Source organism: Xyrauchen texanus, chromosome 40, assembly GCF_025860055.1.
Source record: "Xyrauchen texanus isolate HMW12.3.18 chromosome 40, RBS_HiC_50CHRs, whole genome shotgun sequence".
Taxonomy (NCBI): Eukaryota; Metazoa; Chordata; class Actinopteri; order Cypriniformes; family Catostomidae; genus Xyrauchen; species Xyrauchen texanus.
Window position 1 is genome coordinate 27,564,173 of NC_068315.1, and position 18,242 is coordinate 27,582,414.

General features: G+C 42.2%; 1 protein-coding gene across 2 annotated transcripts in view; it reads left to right on the forward strand.

Moving 5' to 3' along the window:
* LOC127633406 (sodium channel protein type 4 subunit alpha A) overlaps window positions 1-18,242 on the forward strand; it is a 126,882-nt gene that overhangs the window by 84,777 nt on the left and 23,863 nt on the right. For both annotated transcript variants that reach the window (XM_052112477.1, XM_052112476.1), the window contains 4 exons: window positions 6,685-6,923; window positions 7,787-7,960; window positions 8,064-8,420; window positions 16,758-17,120. In XM_052112477.1, the coding sequence (XP_051968437.1) occupies window positions 6,685-6,923; window positions 7,787-7,960; window positions 8,064-8,420; window positions 16,758-17,120 (1,133 nt within the window). The remainder of the gene's footprint in view (window positions 1-6,684; window positions 6,924-7,786; window positions 7,961-8,063; window positions 8,421-16,757; window positions 17,121-18,242) is intronic.

The window sequence follows — 18,242 nt, forward strand, 5'->3', positions numbered from 1 at the left end:
TCTGTTTTAAACCCTAATGGCTTTGGAGCAAAAAATAATAATAGCCAACATGGCTGGTTGATTTTGAGAGTAGAAATCCTTATATTTCAAAGCGGCTTGCCGCCAGCCACCCGCGTTCGATCAGCCCGAGGCAACCACCAGAGAAAATTAAGCAGGCGGCCCGCCAGCTTTTCGCGGGCGGCATCTCGCAAGAAATGAGAGTGACGAATTCGGCGGCAAACCTTTCATCCCCGCCAGTGGGACGCACCTATAGCCGACAGCTTAGGGACGGCGGCAAAAAGAAGCCGAGCAGATATTTTTTGCTATCTGGGTAGGTGATGGTAGGAACAATAATTGACCGGTAGATCGAGAGCTTTGCCTTTCGGCTCAGCTCTCTATTTGTGACAACGGTGCGATAGAGCGAGTGCAATACCGCCCCCGCTGCCCCGATTCTCCAACCTCCCACTCCATTGTCCCCTCACTCGTGAACAAGACCCCGAGGTACTTGAACTCCTTCACTTGGGGCAATACCTCCTTCCCTACCTGGAGTACGCACTCCATCGGTTTCCTGCTGAGAACCATGGCCTCAGATTTAGAGGTGCTAATCCTCAGCCCAGCTGCTTCACACTCGACTGCCAAGCGATCCAGTGAGAGCTGAAGGTCACGGACCGATGATGACATGAAGACAACATCATCTGAAAAAAGCAGTGATGAGATCCCCAGCCCACCGAACCGCACACCTTCCCCACCCCGACTACGCCTCGATATCCTGTCCATGAATATCACAAACAGGATTGTGACAAAGCGCAGCCTTGGCGGAGACCAACCCCCACATGGAATGAACTTGACTTTGTGCCGAGGACCCGGACACAGCTCTCGCTTTGGACGTACAGTGATTGGATCGCCCTAAGAAGGGACCCCCCACCCCGTACTCCCACAGCACCTCCCACAGTCTCTCCCTGGGGACCCGGTCATACGCCTTCTCCAGATCCACAAAACACATGTAGACCGGATGGGCATACTCCCAGGCCCCCTCCAGGATCCTTGCGAGAGTAAAGAACTGGTCCGTCGTTCCACGGCCAGGATGAAAACCGCATTGTTCCTCCTCAATCCGAGGTTCGACAATCGGCCAAACCCTCCTCTCCAGTACCTTGGAGTAAACTTTACCAGGGAGGCTGAGAAGTGTGATACCCCTGTAGTTGGCACACACTCTCTGACCCCCCTTTTTGAAGAGGGGAACCACCACCCCGTTCTGCCACTCCTTAGGCACTGTCCCAGATTTCCACACAATGTTGAAGTGGTGTGTCATCCATGACACCCCCTCCACATCCAAAGCTTTCAGCATTTCTGGTCGGATCTCATCAATTCCCAGGGCTTTGCCACTGCGGAGTTGTTTGACTATCTCAGTGACTTCCCCCAGGGAAATCGAATCTGATCCCCCATCAGCCTCCGGCTCTGCCTCTAGCATAGAGGGCGTGTTGGGATTTAGGAGTTCTTCAAAGTGTTCCTTCCACCGCCCAATAACCTCCTCGGTTGAGGTCAACAGCGTCCCATCTTTGCTGTATACAGCTTGGATGGTTCCCCGTTTCCCCCTCCTAAGGTGGCGGACAGTTTTCCAGAAGCACTTTGGTGCGGACCGAAAGTCCTTCTCCATGGCTTCCCCGAACTTTTCCCACACCCACTGCTTTGCCTCCCTCACGGCCGAGGCCGCAGCCCTTCGGGCCTGTCGGTACCTTGCAACTGCCTCCGGAGACCTCCGGGACAACAAATCCCGGAAGGCCTCTTTCTTCAGTCGGACGGCTTCCCTGACCACCAGTGTCCACCACGGTGTTCGAGGGTTACCACCCCTTGTGGCACCTAAAACCTTGAGGCCGCAGTTCTTCACCGCGGCTTCGGCAATGGAAGCTTTTAACATTGCCCACTCCGGTTCAATGTCCCCAACCTCCGCAGGGATGCCTGAAAAGCTCTGCTGGAGGTGTGAGTTGAAGATCTCACAGACAGGGACCTCCTCCAAACGTTCCCAGTTCACCCGCACTACTCACTTGGGCTTCCCAGGTCTGTCCAGAGTCTTTCCCCACCCCCTGACCCAACTCACCACCAGATGGTGATCGGTTGACAGCTCTGCCCCTCTCTTCACCCGAGTGTCCAAAACATATGGCCTCAGATCCAACGACACGATTACAAAATCGATCATCGACCTTTGGCCTAGGGTGTTCTGGTACCACGTACACTTATGAGCATCCTTATGTTCAAACATGGTGTTTGTTATAGATAATCCATGACTAGCACAGAAGTCTAATAACAAACATCCACTTGAGTTCAGATCGGGGAGGCCGTTCCTCCCAATCACGCCTTTCCAGGTGTCCCTGTCATTTCCCACGTGTGCGTTGAAGTCACCCAGCATCACTATGGAGTCCCCTACTGGGGCCCTATTCAGGACTCCATTCAGGGTCTCCAAGAAGGCTGAATACTCTGAACTGCTGTTCGGTGCATATGCACAGACAACAGTCAGAGTTTTCCCCCCCCCACAACCTGTAGGCGTAGGGAGGCGACCCTCTCGTCCACCGGGGTAAACTCCAACGTAGTGGCGCTCAGCCGGGGGCTCGTGAGTATCCCCACACCCGCCCGTCGCCTCACACCCTGGGAAACTCCAGAGAAGAATAGTCCATCCCCTATCCAGGAGTATGGATCCAGAGCCAAAACTGTGTGTCGATGTAAGCCCCACCAGATCCAACTGGTAACGCTCCACCTCCCTCACCAGTTCCGGCTCCTTCCCCCCAGTGAGTTGACATTCCACGTCCCCAGAGCTGCCCGGGTCTGGTCCGTCGAGGCCTACGGTCTTCACTGCCACCCATATGACAGCGCACCCGACTCCTGCGGTTTCTCCAATGGGTGGTGGGCCCAAGGGATAAATAGGTTAAAAAATACGTTAATTTCGGTTTCGGTTTCAGTTTTCGGCCAAGTGCATCCTGGATTTTCGGTTTCGGCCCAGAATTTTAATTTCGGTGCATCCCTAATCAGAATGGATACTCACAATACACAAATGTAATTTGTTTCCTTCCAAAATGTGTCCGAAAAAGGCAAAAGAGTGAAGAATGGAAATTCTCTGCATAAATAATCAAAATCATAAACTAAAACATTACCAGATGTAATCTCTCTGTTAATTTTGATATTCCCTCATGAACTGCCACTGCTTATAAAGCTCCTTTAGGTTTCATTATTATTATTGTTACTCTTGCTGCAGCCTTTTCCCCTCCATCACTACAGTAATGCAATTTTACTACAAATTAATGCACTGTTTTTATTTATATATATTACAGTCTAGTGTCAGCCCATGTGCTTTTAACATATTTTTGCCACTGAGGAACATGTCTTGCAGAATTGTTTATAGAATAACTATAGCATATTTTATTATGATAAAACATCCCAGATATCCACACACAGACATTTCTGAAAGTGCTTTTATTAGTATTTACAGTAGGGTCATCACTGAAAAACTTGGATTCAAAATCTAATTTACATTTACATTTATTCATTTGGCAGACGCTTTTATTCAAAGCGACTTACAAAAGAGGAAGAACATCAGTGAATCATCTTAGGGAGACAGTGGTACAAAAAGTGCCATATTACAAAGTATCACTATCATCAGAATAGTATACAAAACAGATTTAAGAGCAACAAGAAATGTAAAAAAAATTTTTTATTATTATTTTTTTTTTATTATTAGTGACCGGTTAAGTGCTTTTGGAAAAGATGTGTTTTTAGCCGTTTTTTGAAGATAGAGAGTGAGTTAGCTTCCCGGATTGAGTTGGGAAGGTCATTCCACCACCGTGGTATGATGAAACTGAAAGTCCGGGAAAGTGTTTTGGTGCCTCTTTGTTTTGGTACGACAAGGCGACGTTCCTTAGCCGACTGCAGGCTTCTGGTGGGAACGTAGCTCTGCATAAATGTTTTTAGGTATGCTGGAGCAGACCCAGTGACTGTTTTATATGCCAGCATCAGGGCCTTGAATTTAATACGTGCATGAACCGGCAGCCAGTGGAGAGAGACAAAGAGTGGTGTAACATGTGCGCTCTTAGGTTCATTAAAGACCAGACGTGCTGCTGCATTCTGGATCATTTGCAGGGGTCTAATACACATGCAGGAAGGCCTGCAATGAGAGCGTTACAGTAGTCCAGTCTAGTTATGACAAGGGACTGAACAAGCAGTTGTGGAAGGGTCTTATCTTCCTGATATTGTAGAGTGTAAATCTACATGATCTTGCAGTTTTTGAAATGTGGTCTGTGAAAGTTAGCTCATCATCAATGGTTACCCCTAGATTTCTGACTGTTTTGGAAGGCGAAACTGTAGTTGGACCCAGCTGCACGGTGATGTTGTGTTCAACATCCTGGTTGGCTGGAAAGACAAGGTGTTCGGTCTTGGCAGGGTTGAGTTGAAGGTGGTGTTCCTTCATCCAGGCTGAGATGTCTGCCAGACAGTCAGCGATTCGAGCGGTCACTGTGGTGTCGTTGGGCTGGAAAGACAAGTAGAGTTGCGTGTCATCAGCGTAGCAGTGGTGAGAGAAACCATGTGACTGAATGATGGGTCCCAGTGATGTTGTGTATATGGAGAAGAGAAGTGGCCCAAGCACTGATCCCTGAGGTACCCCAGTAAGTAACTGGTGTGGCTTGGATACTTCCCCTCTCCATGCTACCTCAAAGGACCTTTCTGAGAGATAAGAGTTGAACCAGTCAAGCACAGTTCCAGTGATACCCAGTTTAGAGAGGGTGGAGAGTAGGATCTGATGGTTGACTGTGTCAAAGGCAGCAGAAATATCCAGCAGAATCAGAACGGATGATCTGGATTCAGCTTTCGCCTGTCTCAGCGACTCGATGACAGACAGCAGGGCAGTCTCAGTGGAGTGTCCACTTTTGAAGCCTGACTGATTGTCATCCAGCAGCTTGTTCTGTGAGAGATAGGTGGAGATCTGATTGAAAACTGCCCTTTCAAGTGTTTTTGCCATGAATGGGATGAGAGAGACTGGTCTGTAGTGTTCTATCTGTGTGGGGTTAAGTGCAGGTTTTTTCAGCAGTGGGGTTACTCGAGCCTGCTTAAATGTAGTGGGAAAAGTGCCTGCAAGAAGGGATGTGTTAATTATGTGTGTAAGTGCCGGTAGGATGGACGGAGAGATGGCCTGGAGAAGGTGTGATGGAATGGGGTCAATGGAACAGGTTGTGGGGTGGTTGGAGAGGAGGAGTTTAGAGACCTCAGTGTCAGTTAAAGGAGAGAACATAGGGAAAGAAGGGTTGCATACAGGAGCCAGGTGTTTGACAGGGTGTGGTGCTGTGAATGTATTGCTGATGGCTGTAACCTTATCAGTAAAAAATGTGGTGAATATATCTTGCTGTCAGTGATGTGTCAGGTGGTGGAGGGGGAGGGCAGAGAAGTGTGTTAAATGTTCTAAACAAGCTACGAGTGTCTGTGGTGCTGTTGATCTTGGTCTGGTAATATTAAGTTTTTGCAGTTTTAACGTTATTTGAAAAAGTTGCAAGCAAAAGCTGATATTTACCTAGATCAGCTGGATCTTTAGATTTCCGCCATCTCCTCTCAGCTGCCCTGAGATCAGTCCGATGTTCACGAAGGACGTCAGACAGCCAGGGGCTGGGTGGTGTAGTCCGTGCTGGTCTAGAGGAGAGAGGACAGATGTTGTCTAGACAGGTTGTTAAAGTAGAGCTAAGTGTGTCTGTGGCAGTGTTTACATCAAGCATGGAAAATACATTTATTGTGGGAAGAGGGGCAGAGACATCAGTGGAAAGGCGAGAGGGTGAGAGGAAACGGAGGTTACGGCGAAAGGAAACCAAAGGTGGGGTCGGTTTTACAATGGATGGGAGAATCATGTTGAATTGAACAAAGTAGTGATCAGAGACATGTAAAGGTGTAACAAGAATATTAGAGGTGGTACAGTTACGTGTAAAAATGAGGTCCAGCAGGTTGCCCGACCTGTGAGTTGCTGTGGTGTGTAGTCTTTCCAAGTCAAATGAGGCCAGAAGAGTATTCAGTTCAATGGCCTGGGGTTTGTCTTGGTGTATGTTGAAATCACCAAGAACCACAAGTGGCCTGCAAACAAAGAAACATTTTGACGAATAAGAAATATTTTGGATTCGGCACTATTTCCATGTAGTTAATCACTGATCATGTTAACCTCACCCTCATGTTCACATTCTTCCTAACATCTCCGAAATGATGAAAGAATATTTTTATTTTTAATAACTATCCCTAACCCCAATTTGTGGAGTCCATACCAGCTTATGCAAAAGGGGGATATACCAAATACTAATACTACTAATGTTTATTTTTTTCAAGTTGAATTTTTTAACTCAACTTTTCACTCAAATTGTTATGCTGATGTTATAATATGTGTAATTTCCTAGATTAGTATGCTGTGACTTGTATGTTTGTCTAACAGAACAGTTTGAGAATGTCTATTGTCTAGAGCCATAGCTAGAGTTTTAAACTAGACAAAGGTCAGGCACATTGTGTGTGGAGAAAACCTGTTAATTTCCTCTGAGTTGTGCTAATCTCAGGGCTATGGGCTGACTTTAGTGGAGCTTGTTGCTGTCATCTGCTGATGTTTAGTTATTCAATGGAAAGACCTCCCAGAAGAGTGGAGCTTCTTGGGGGAGTAGTGTTTCTAATTTCTATTTCTCCACCTCTTTGTCTCCTCAGAGTTGGAAGATGCCCAGAAGCCTTGTCCGCCAGGCTGGTATAAGTTTGTGGACATTTTCCTTAAATGGGACTGCTGCGCTCCCTGGCTCCTCTTTAAGGAGTGGGTTCTTTTTGTAGTGAAGGACCCATTTGTTGATCTAGGTATAACCATCTGCATTGTGCTCAACACACTGTTCATGGCCATGGAGCACTACCCCATGAGTACGGATTTTGAACATGTTCTGTCAGTGGGCAACTTGGTTAGTGTCACACACAATTCATCAAATAATTAATAACAGTGTCATCTTTTTGGAGCCCCTGTTCAAAAAAAGAAAAAAGAAAAGAAATTCACAAGTTAAGCATTATAATTTTGTTGCCATCTTGCAGACAATTATCCATAATTAATTCTCACTTACAGTACAATAGGAAGGACATGGAAGCATTGTGAGCCGTAAACAAGGGTACAATGGTGATTCTGATCTAAGTATCCTTCCAGTCCCTGGGTCACCTATAATTGCAATTGAACCTGCAAGCTATTATGAAATTATTCTAAGTTCAGTCATGAAACTCTACATGGCATAAACATGTAATCTGTTATCCAATGAACTTGCATACTGTCTATTTGTCTAAAATTTTAACTGTTTGCAGATAAGTCGGTTTCTCTGCCGCTCGCTATGAGAGTTTACTCTCTGTAACCCTCCTCTTCCCCAGCATCACTTGTCTAGATCTGCTTCAGGTCATACACAGAATGTCTGTGTTTATTCTAGCTGTAGAATATTTGTACATTTTCTAAAGAAAAGGAGGGACGAGTCAAAGTAAATTTATGTGGTAATCAACATTTATGCCACAAATGCTGGCGATTGAGCTTAGCTTGTATTGAACCCGGAACATTCCTTTAAAGCTGATGTGTGTAATTTTTATGTTAAAATTATTTCTCGTATCATAGCTTTATATGCAGGGTCAACAATAAGTTAGCCATTTGTCAATTGATTTCACCTAAATGTGTCTCTCTCTATGGCTCTGTGGGGATATCACAACATACTATGTTTATGATGATAACTCAAAATTATTGTCCTGTTTTTAAACCAATACTATTACATTTCCATTCTTATTCTCAATCTAGGTATTTACAGGAATCTTCACGGCTGAAATGGTATTCAAGCTAATTGCTATGGACCCATACTACTATTTCCAGGTGGGCTGGAACATATTTGACAGCATCATTGTCAGTCTTAGTCTGGTAGAGTTGGGACTGGCCAATGTCCAGGGCTTGTCTGTTCTCAGGTCCTTCCGTTTGGTAAGACAGTTGACTTTCTCTTTCTGTGTGGGATTAAATGTTTAGCTTGATTTGGTTATATTTGTGTTTTTGTGCTTTTCTCTGACTGATGTGCTGGAGGTAGCTACGAGTCTTCAAACTGGCTAAATCTTGGCCCACCCTGAACATATTGATCAAGATCATTGGCAACTCAGTAGGTGCTCTAGGGAACCTGACGCTTGTCCTGGCCATCATCGTCTTCATTTTCGCTGTTGTGGGCATGCAGCTTTTTGGCAAGAGCTACAAGGACTGTGTGTGTAAGATATCTGAAGACTGTGAGCTGCCTCGCTGGCACATGAATGACTTCTTCCACTCCTTCCTCATTGTCTTTCGTATCCTGTGTGGAGAGTGGATCGAGACCATGTGGGATTGCATGGAGGTGGCGGGAGCTGGCATGTGTTTGGTGGTCTTCATGATGGTCATGGTCATTGGTAACTTGGTGGTAAGTGAAGCAGAGATTGCACATATTTTATGAGAGTGGATTCATTCAAATATTCCTGCCAAAAAGCATAGGATATGCTGATTTAGTTTAAGATACTTACTTTATAAGTAAAAATACTTTATGATTTAATTAAGCGTGTTTTTACTTCATTTAAAAAACTGTAATGTTGCTTTCACATTAAAGAATGTAGTGCAGACCAAAATTCCTTGACCATTTGGTTTAATTTGATGTGAAATCCATCTTCTGAGTCAAGGTACACCCCAAGGAACCACACTCAAGTTGTTTTGGTTCATGTGAATGGCAGTGTGGTTTGTGCACTGGTGTAAGGGACACCCCTGCAATCCAGAAATCAAATAAATATGTAACAATAAACAAAGCAACATGAATATTTTGTACATTTCTAACTTTCTGATTTCAAACTTGTTTGCATTTTAATGGTGAATAAAGAGCTTCTGATTGTAATCGTTTGTGATGTTTGCAAATGATTGTAATATGTGTTCTGTGACAATCAGCGCAGTGAAGGTTTTAATCAACTCCAACATGTTAGTATATGTTAATAAGTTAATATTAGGTGGGTAGAGTTGAGAGAGCGTGTCGCAGAGGGCAATGGTTAAATAATTAAACCTATGGGCATCTGTTGTCACTGCTAAGCTGTAAATCTTTATAACTGTTTTTCTAAAGCTTCACTGGTCTCAAGCTTTAGCATAACAACTGAGCTAACCCCAATTTTGAGAAGACTGATCACACAGTGAATTCGACAGAAGGTTGAATGTTAGATCAGTAGTATTAATAGTACTAGAGGTCAATTTGATCAAAGTTACATTTACACTTATTGGTTTAGCACAGCGCTTTTATCCAAAGCAACTTACAAATGAGAAATACGATAAAAGCATATCATCCTAAAGAGCCAATAATGTGAGGAGTGCTGCAATACAATCTGAAATTTAACCATTTGCTGAAGTTCCACAAAAGTTGTGGTAACACTTTACAATAAGGTTCCATTTGTTAACATTAGTTAATGCATTAGGTATTGTGAACAAACAATGAACAATATGTTTTTTACAGCATTCATTAATCTTATATAAAGTTAGTTAATTAAAATACAATCATTTGTTAGTTAGTTCACATTGCATTAACTAATGTTAACTAATACAACTTTTGTTGTTAAGAGTTTTAAATGTCTTGACTTCAAAAAGGCAAATTGTCCAGATGGTCTTTCTGCCTTTACTTTGAAAACCCCTGCATTGTTGGACATTTTTCATAGGTCCATTGATTCACACAACATTCCAGACATATGGATAAGGTCCATTATCATACCGGTTCCTAAAAAGCCAGTCTTAAAGAGCATAATGACTATCGCCCAGTTGCCTTGACCTGCATTGTGATGACATTTTTTGGAAAGGATGACAGTGAGGGAGCTTAAGAAAGTGGTAAAAGATCCCTTGATCCCTATCAATTTGCCTACAAAAACAACAGGGGCACTGATGCTGCCCTCCATACTGTGGTGCATGGTTTTGTAAAACATCTAGAGGATCCTCCAAAATCTTCACGCTCTCCAAAATCAATAGCATGTCTGTCAACCCATACAGTTTCAAGTGGTTCCACTAATTTTTTACCGGTAGGACTCAGCAGGTTAGGGTTATTCAGACCCTTTCCGTGTCCAGGCTCACTAACACTGGCATCCTCCAAGGGTGTGTTAGTTCACCACTGTTATTCACACTATAAACTAATGAATATAGGAGTCAACATTCTGGAAATATTGTTGTAATATTTTCAGATGATACTGCCATTCTTGAACTTCTGTATAATGATAAGGACATCCAACATTATACTACAGAGATTACCAACTTTTTCAAATGGTGTAAAGAACACAGTCTTGTAATTAATGTTAAGAAAAATTAGGAAATGGTTTTTGATCATATGTCAGTGGGCAACCACTCAATTGAGATGGACACTGAGTATATTAGACAGGTTTCCTCAAATAAGTATCTAGGCCTATTTATTGATAATAGCCTACTGTGGGATGTGCATGTTGATAACCTGTGTCGAAAAGTACAGCAAAAAATGTATTTCTTTCTTAGGTTTAGACTTTTTGGAGTGGCCCAGAGGGTTATGCTTATGCTCTGTCATGCCTTCACTGAATCCATCTTCCTGTATGGCATATTTGCTTGATTTGGTAATTTGACAGATACCCTCAGGTTCCAGCTGAACTATCTAGTGCACACAGCAATAAAGATGGTTGGTGCCTCGCGGCCTTGCCCTTCCCTTCAGTCCATATTTAACTAAATTGTTCTCAGACTGGCAAGGAAAATTACTTTGGCCCCATCTCATGTGCTGTATTCAGAATTTAAATTACTCCCATCTGGTCAACGTTTTTCGCACTCCAAGGTTTAGATACAATCGCTATAAGAACTCTTTTGTCCCTTTGGCTACGAAACTGCTGAACTCTAATATGAATGACATGATTGTATGAATGTTATCAATGTGTTTTTCTTGTTATGCAGCAGCACATGTATATATGCTTAAAACAAATTTAACCTCATTGCGACAAATAAAGTATATCTGATCTGAAACACTGTGGCTGTGTGACACTATCATAACATTGATATCTGTATTCTATGTACTTTCTAGCTCAACCAATGGTGTGAGTTCAATTATTACTACACAATTAGCTCTCACTGTCGGGCTCCGAATAATTTCCTAAAACACTCAGAATATGTATCTTTACAATTACTTGTAAACAGGGTGAAGGATTTATCTGAAATGGCTGATTACAACAGATTCATTATAGACATAACTGATTTTTCCAAGATCTTTTTTCCAAAGGAAAGTGTATTTTTTGACAACAGGAAGCAACCAATGCTTTTTTGACATGAAACCTAGCCTGCTAACTGCATGTGCTTTATACAGAACAAGGAGATTCAGATGAGCTTCTAGCAGCTGTGCGCATAGTAAGGTGCTGAATAAACATACTCATATTATATACAGAAAATAAAAAATGGCCCATCTTTGCAAGCTAACAAAGGCAGCAGTACATAGCATGGCCACTATGGCTAACATACATTTTCACACTCACTATTCATCTGTTTACATTCTCATGTACTGTTTTCAGGACAGCATTACAAGAGAGGCCCTCATGTTTATTGCTAGCTTCTATTGACATCATATGACTGGGGCTAGCAGTTCATATCTTGGCTATCTGCTTAGAATCAGCTCAAATGAGTGTCTTGGCACGCTGTGATGAGGTAGAGGGTGGGGCCGGGCCATGAAGACACACGGCCAGCCCTGAATCTGGCTAATCATCTGGGAGGGGGATAAAGACGAGCTGGAGGTGCCAGTTCACCAGAGAGAGATGCACACGGCCTTGCTGCTTGTTTGTTTATTTTGGTTTTAAGTTGAGTTTGACATTAAAACTTTGTTTGCTGAAACCCGGGAAGGAGGAGAGGAGTCCTCGCTGCTTCCATCCACCAAAGGAGCAGCCACGGCCGTCTGCCTGGGGACGGAGGTGTTCCATCCGCCAGGGGCCAGAGGACTGACTGCTGTCCGCTGGGGGAGTAGCGAGTTGGCATCCAACAGAGGGTGGAGGAGCGGTTGAGGACTGGGCGACAGCGCATCCGGGAGCCGGCAAACAAGTTTTTTCTCTCTCTTCTTTCTCTCTCTCTCTCTCTCTCTCTCTCTCTCTCTCTCTCTCGATCTATCTGTTTCTCACCCTCGCTATTTCCCTCTCACCTTCCCCTCCCCTCGTCTCTCTCAGGGCTCCAGAAAGGCAGGGAAGACCTGCCATAAGGCACGACCGGAAAGGCAACAACCCCCTCCAGGAAGGGATGGGATTCTGTCATGCGGGGGTTAGTTGGGTGATAGAGAAATGTAACAATGAGGAGTGTGAAGACACATGGCCGACCCTGAATCAGGCTAGTCAGCCAGGATGGGGATAAAGATGAGCCGGAGACACCAGTTAGAGAGAGAGAGAGAGAGAGAGAGAGAGAGAGAGAGAGAGAGAGAGACGCATGCGGCCGCTCTGCATGCTTGTTTATGTTGGTTTTAAGTTGAGTTTGACATTAAAAGTTTATGTTTACTGTTCTGCCATAAACCCGCCTTGCCCATCCTTATACTGTTACACACGCATTAAACAAACATTTACAGCTGAGCTGAAGCTGGAGAACAGAAAATAATAGAAAAAAATTATAAATACATTTGAATATTAGATTTAAACGCATTTTGGGGTTGCCACGTAAAATAGAATAAAATATGAAAAAATACAATATGAGGCCTGAATGAAAACCAGTTGAGCACCACTGCTCTACACAACACATCAGCAAAACACTACAAATGAAAGAGCGCCAGGAAATTGTATGAAATCTAGATACTGACATTAGTTGCATCTGCACAGTAAGTTTGATGGGCGGAATGTCCATATGAGTGTGGTATGGGAATCCAAATATTAGTGGCCTCATTTGGCATGCAACTCTAAAATGCTATGTGAAAATCACAATACCTGCTTCTACTGCTGGATTTCTTGGCAGCTTAATCTATTTCATACGGACGACTGATATGTTGTCAAATGGCCTGGGCATTTTGCACTGGGTTGTGAGTGCCAAAAAATGTGTGGTGGAATGCTTATGGGAATTTTATGACGCAAGAAACATGACTTGCGAGAATGAATAGGTAGTGATGTATTTATTTATTTTTAACCAAGAGGCTTGAATGCCCACATACCCTTACAAACTGTTATAAAAATGTAAAACAAATATATATATTATAAAATACAGCATCAGTTGATTGACTGTTGTATGCATGCAGCTGTAGTAAAGCTTTTATTTATTTTTTTTGGTGATTTTATAAAGATTGTCAATAATTTCTGTAATTTTAGACTGATCTCACAGTGAAATCAGAAACAGGATGCTGATTTTTCTTTAGCTGAAATCAGTCAGTGCTCACAGAAATTCAAAACACTGTCCCCAGTGGCCAAAGCAGGAAGTGTTGTTGGGCGTATGGGCATGTGTGAGCAAACGTTTCCAGGTGAAATGTTCTCGGAGGGGCGCCAAAAACGAATTTTGAAGCATTGTTTTCTGTTGTACAGGCTGTTATACAATGAAGATTAATGCATATTTTATCAACTGTATCCCCCAACTCAAACCCCAAACCTAACCATTAGTGGAGTAAAAATTTAATGTTAGAGGGGGAAAATTCAACCTCAGAATCACACATGTCACTGACTATGCAAACACAATTACTTCCTGGTTTCCTGGTCTCCTATACTGCTGACGCAAATTACTTCTGGTTGCGTCACAGGGGAAGGTAAACACTCTAGAGCCGATGCAAAAATGTCTGATGGGAGATGCCACTTGTCGATGAGTCGGCATAATGTGGTCGATCCTAGGGTACCTGAATTCTGCGAACTTATTCTCAAAATAATAGAGCAAAAATATGATCCCCATAAAATTATAATTGGTTATTGCCTTTTTCCTCTAAATGTTAACTGTTTTCTAAAAATATTATGGCAGTAAAATCCATGAAATTATTTTTATGTGGCTTAAAACTGTTCTGGCCCCCATGTACTCTTCAATGTTCTTATTACTAATTCTCTGAGCCCTTTCTCTTTGCCCAAATCTACCTCTGAGGTCCCAGATGAATGAGGCCAGCCATGGCTGCTGTAACTATGAGCTATGTCTAGTGAGCTTAGATACTAAAGATATCTTACTGCATCTGGCTTCCAGACAACATAATATTTGATGCTTCGTTATGACAGAGCCTACCTAAACCTGATACAGGCTATGTATAGCAGGGAAACCAGTCAATTTGTGACAAAGATTAGCTTTTTTTTTACTGTGCTTTTGTCGGCTAAGATTGTGTTCTAAACACAAAAATTTTGCAATGGCCAGCATTTTTTCTAGTATTTTTTAAAACCACCTTGAGCCAAGACATCACAAACAGTAAACACTGAATTCACCTGCACTAACAGGAGACACCCCATTCCTCAGCCATTTCAATTTTTTTCCTCTGCATTTAGGATGTCAAAATGATTGGTACTTAAGTCGATACTAAAATAAAAATATCTTTAGTATTAAGTACTGGCTCAGTTTCGGTTCACGTATGCTGACTGGCTTTCAAACATTCGCATGCGTATTTGGAGTGTCAAATGCACATTTTGGTAAAAATACCTGTATTTGTAAGGTAACTCTGTAAACAAAATTGGTTTGTCTTATGTTAATGGAAACATGTGGAACAAAACAAAGGGGGGCCTGGGTAGCTCAGGGATTATTGACGCTGACTACCACCCCTGGAGTCACGAGTTCAAATCCAGGCTGTGCTAAATTACTCCAGCCAGGTCTCCTAAGCAACCAAATTGGCCCAGTTGCTATGGAGGGTAGAGTCACATGGGGTAACCCTGTGTAACATGGGGTTCATTTTGCAATTGATTGCTTTTTTCCATTTCTGAACGTATACTTCCTGTTGCTGTTACAGTTGATACCTGAAAAATGCAGCACTGTTTAATCTTTGTTCCACAGTTTTATTTGTTCCATTGCTTATCATTTGTCATTTTGTTCATTTTATTTTTGATTTTCAATACCATATTAGTTTTTGCAGTTGTATCAGGATTAGTTTCAAGAATATGGCATTAAAGGAGACCTATTATGCCCCTTTTTACAAGATGTAATATAAGTCTCAGGTGCCCCCAGAATGTGTCTGTGAATTTTCAGCTCAAATTACCCTACAAATCATTTATCTGGGTGGAATCAAAAACACGCTGCTTCGTGTGTGTCTCTTTAAATGCAAATGAGCTGCTGCTCCATGCCCCGACATAGCTCTGGTCTCTGTGAATATAGCAATGGCCAAAAATATCAATTTTGTGTTTCGCAAAGTTTTCTGCTTAAGTTGTTGTGGTGTTGATTCACATTGTTTCTAGATTATTGTGCAGAGTGATCAGATGCATTTTAAATAATTGCAAAATGCTTCATTGGCCAAAACAATTTACTTTATCACAAAAACTCTAATTTTACAGTTTTTTTGGCCCTGGCACAAAATAACAAGCTAACATCATTTCAGTAATCAAATCAGCAGCACCTGGGAAAGTGAATGATTACTAGTCAGGTGAAATCCCTCTATCATTCTGATTGGATGATAAGAGCAGAATGATTGCTATAAAAGGAGGGAAGAAGTGCTTCCAATCATTGTGTTCTTGTTCGCAATGTTTACTTCTAAAGAAAGATGCGCAGCCATCATTGCTTTGCATAAAAATGGCCTCACATGCAAGGAAATTGCTGCAAAGAATATTGCACCTGAAAGAACCATTTACCGGATCATCAAGAACTTTAAGGAGAGAGGTTCAACTGCAGTGAAGAAGGCTTCAAGACGTCCCAAAGTGTCCAGCAAGCGCCAGGACAATCTCCTCCTGAGGAGGTAGCTACGGAATCGTGCCACCACCAGTGCAGAGCTTGCTCAATATTGGCAGAAGGTTGGTGTGAGTGCATGCACAGTGATGCGAAGACTTTTGGACAATGGCCTGGTGTCAAGAAGGGCAGCAAAGAAGCCACTTCTCTAAAATAATTTTTCACAAGAAAAACATCAAGGACAGACTGAAATTCTGCAGGAAGTACAAGGATTGGACAGCAGAAGAATGGTGCAAAGTTATTTTCTCTGATGAAGCCTCCTTCCGACTGTTTGGGATGTTCCTGGTGAAATAAAAAGTAGAGGTGCTAAAACAACAATTACTTTTATTCACTTTCATAAAAATCAGGAGTAAACTGAAAGATTATCAGTTCATAACACTTACTTTTCACCCTGTTCCTCACATAATGCTATCTGATGACATCAGAACACTTAAACTATAGTGTATGACTTGTAAGACGATACATTTTAACATTTGCATTACATGACAAACTACATTTTAAAATTGCATGGCTGAACTGATTGTGTGTTGGACTTGAGATGCAAAGGACCAAGATATGAGGCCTGGAGAGCACACGAGTCGACATTTGAGCTGAAAGCGTGGTTGCTTTAGCAATTGCATTTGATCTGATTTTTGTGGCACTATCAGTTTTAAGGTTTTACTTGATAGTACATTAACCTTAAATCAATATTTGTTTGGGAGAAAATTATAAAACTTGCTTTGAGTGCTACATAGTGGACATTTCACTATGGAGCTGCTGTAAAATGTGAGAAACCACATAATATAATTTAGCAAAAATGTTGCCACAGTTGCGTTTTTTTTTTAATTTCTCAAGAGGTCAGGCTCGAAATGTTGGTATTGTGACAGCCCTACTCTGCAAAATGCATTTGTTTCTCATGCATGTCTTATAAACTTCTGACCTCATTCTCACCTTTACTTTTTCTCAGGTGCTAAATCTGTTCCTGGCCCTGCTGCTCAGTTCCTTCAGTGGGGATAACCTGTCTGGAGGTGATGACGACGGTGAGATGAACAACCTGCAGATCGCCATTGGCCGCATCACCAGGGGTATAGATTGGCTCAAAGCCTTTGTTGCCAGTTTGTTGCGACAGATTATTGGAAAGAAACCTCCTGAAGACAATGAGGGAGGAGGGGAAGGGGCCATAGGACTGTACTCTTTAAACCACCTGGATGGGGGGAAAATAGCTGATGGCTCCTCCAACTGTTTAACCCTGAATGTACCTATTGCTCGTTGTGAGTCTGATATTGAAGATGAGGAATTAGATGAATCTTCTGATGAAGAGGAGAAAGAGGTAAGGCAGTAGAGCTTCCAGTACTTCTAGTGATTTTGTTAATAGGATAGTTCACCCAAAAATGAAATTTCTGTCATCCTTTATTCACCCTCATGTAATTTCAAACCCCTGTGAATTTCTCTCTCGCAGTGAATTATTGAAGAATATTCTGGATGCTCTTTTCCATATAATGAAATTAAACTGGGACTTTCAATTTCCAAAATGACAAAAAGGGCTCTATTTTTGTGAGTGCAAAAACTGTGCATTACATCATATCCAATTTTTGTGAGAGCGCTAATCAAAGCGGGTGAGTGTGTGCACTATCTGTGGGTATGTGCATGCTAACTGTTTGTGTATTGTATGTCAGCATCCAATGCCGTCAACATTTTGGAACTAAAGCCCTACCCCAAGCCTCCCCTATCATGTGGTACAACCCCCACAGGTATAATGGAGACCAGGTATAATGATTATCTAGTCTATAAAAAATCTATCTATATATAACCTAATCTACAATCTGTTTTTGATGGATGGATGGATGGATGGATGGATAGATAGATAGATAGATAGATAGATAGATAGATAGATAGATAGATAGATAGATAGATAGATAGATAGATAGATAGATAGATAGATAGATAGATTTTTCATAACTTTTATGGTTTTGTTAATAACTTTTATGACTTTTCTAAAACTATATAACGGACAGGTATGGAACGTGCTTAAATTATCAAAAATGATTCTGAACACTATATACTTTGAACAAGAGAACTCTAGGTTGTAATAACTTATACTATTTTACATGTAAAACATGTTGCATTCCATTCGTCTTAAATTCTAAAAACATTTGCATACGAATTATGCGAATTGTGATGCAGGGCGCGTCTCGTTAACCATGACATTGTTAAAACAATCAGTGGGACACCTGCGCTTGCTTTTTTTTTTACAAAGAAGCGCAATTCGCGGTTCAATGTTGGACAGTGCAAGCCTGATGTCATCCTCCACCTTGTTTTCAATGCAGTCAATTTTGAAAACCCGGTCTCGCACAGATAAGTTGAGACGAATGGAAGAAGTAATTTTACGGCGGCGTCAGACTACTGAGGATATTCAGTCATCACACTCAAACAAAACGAAAGCAGAGAGCAA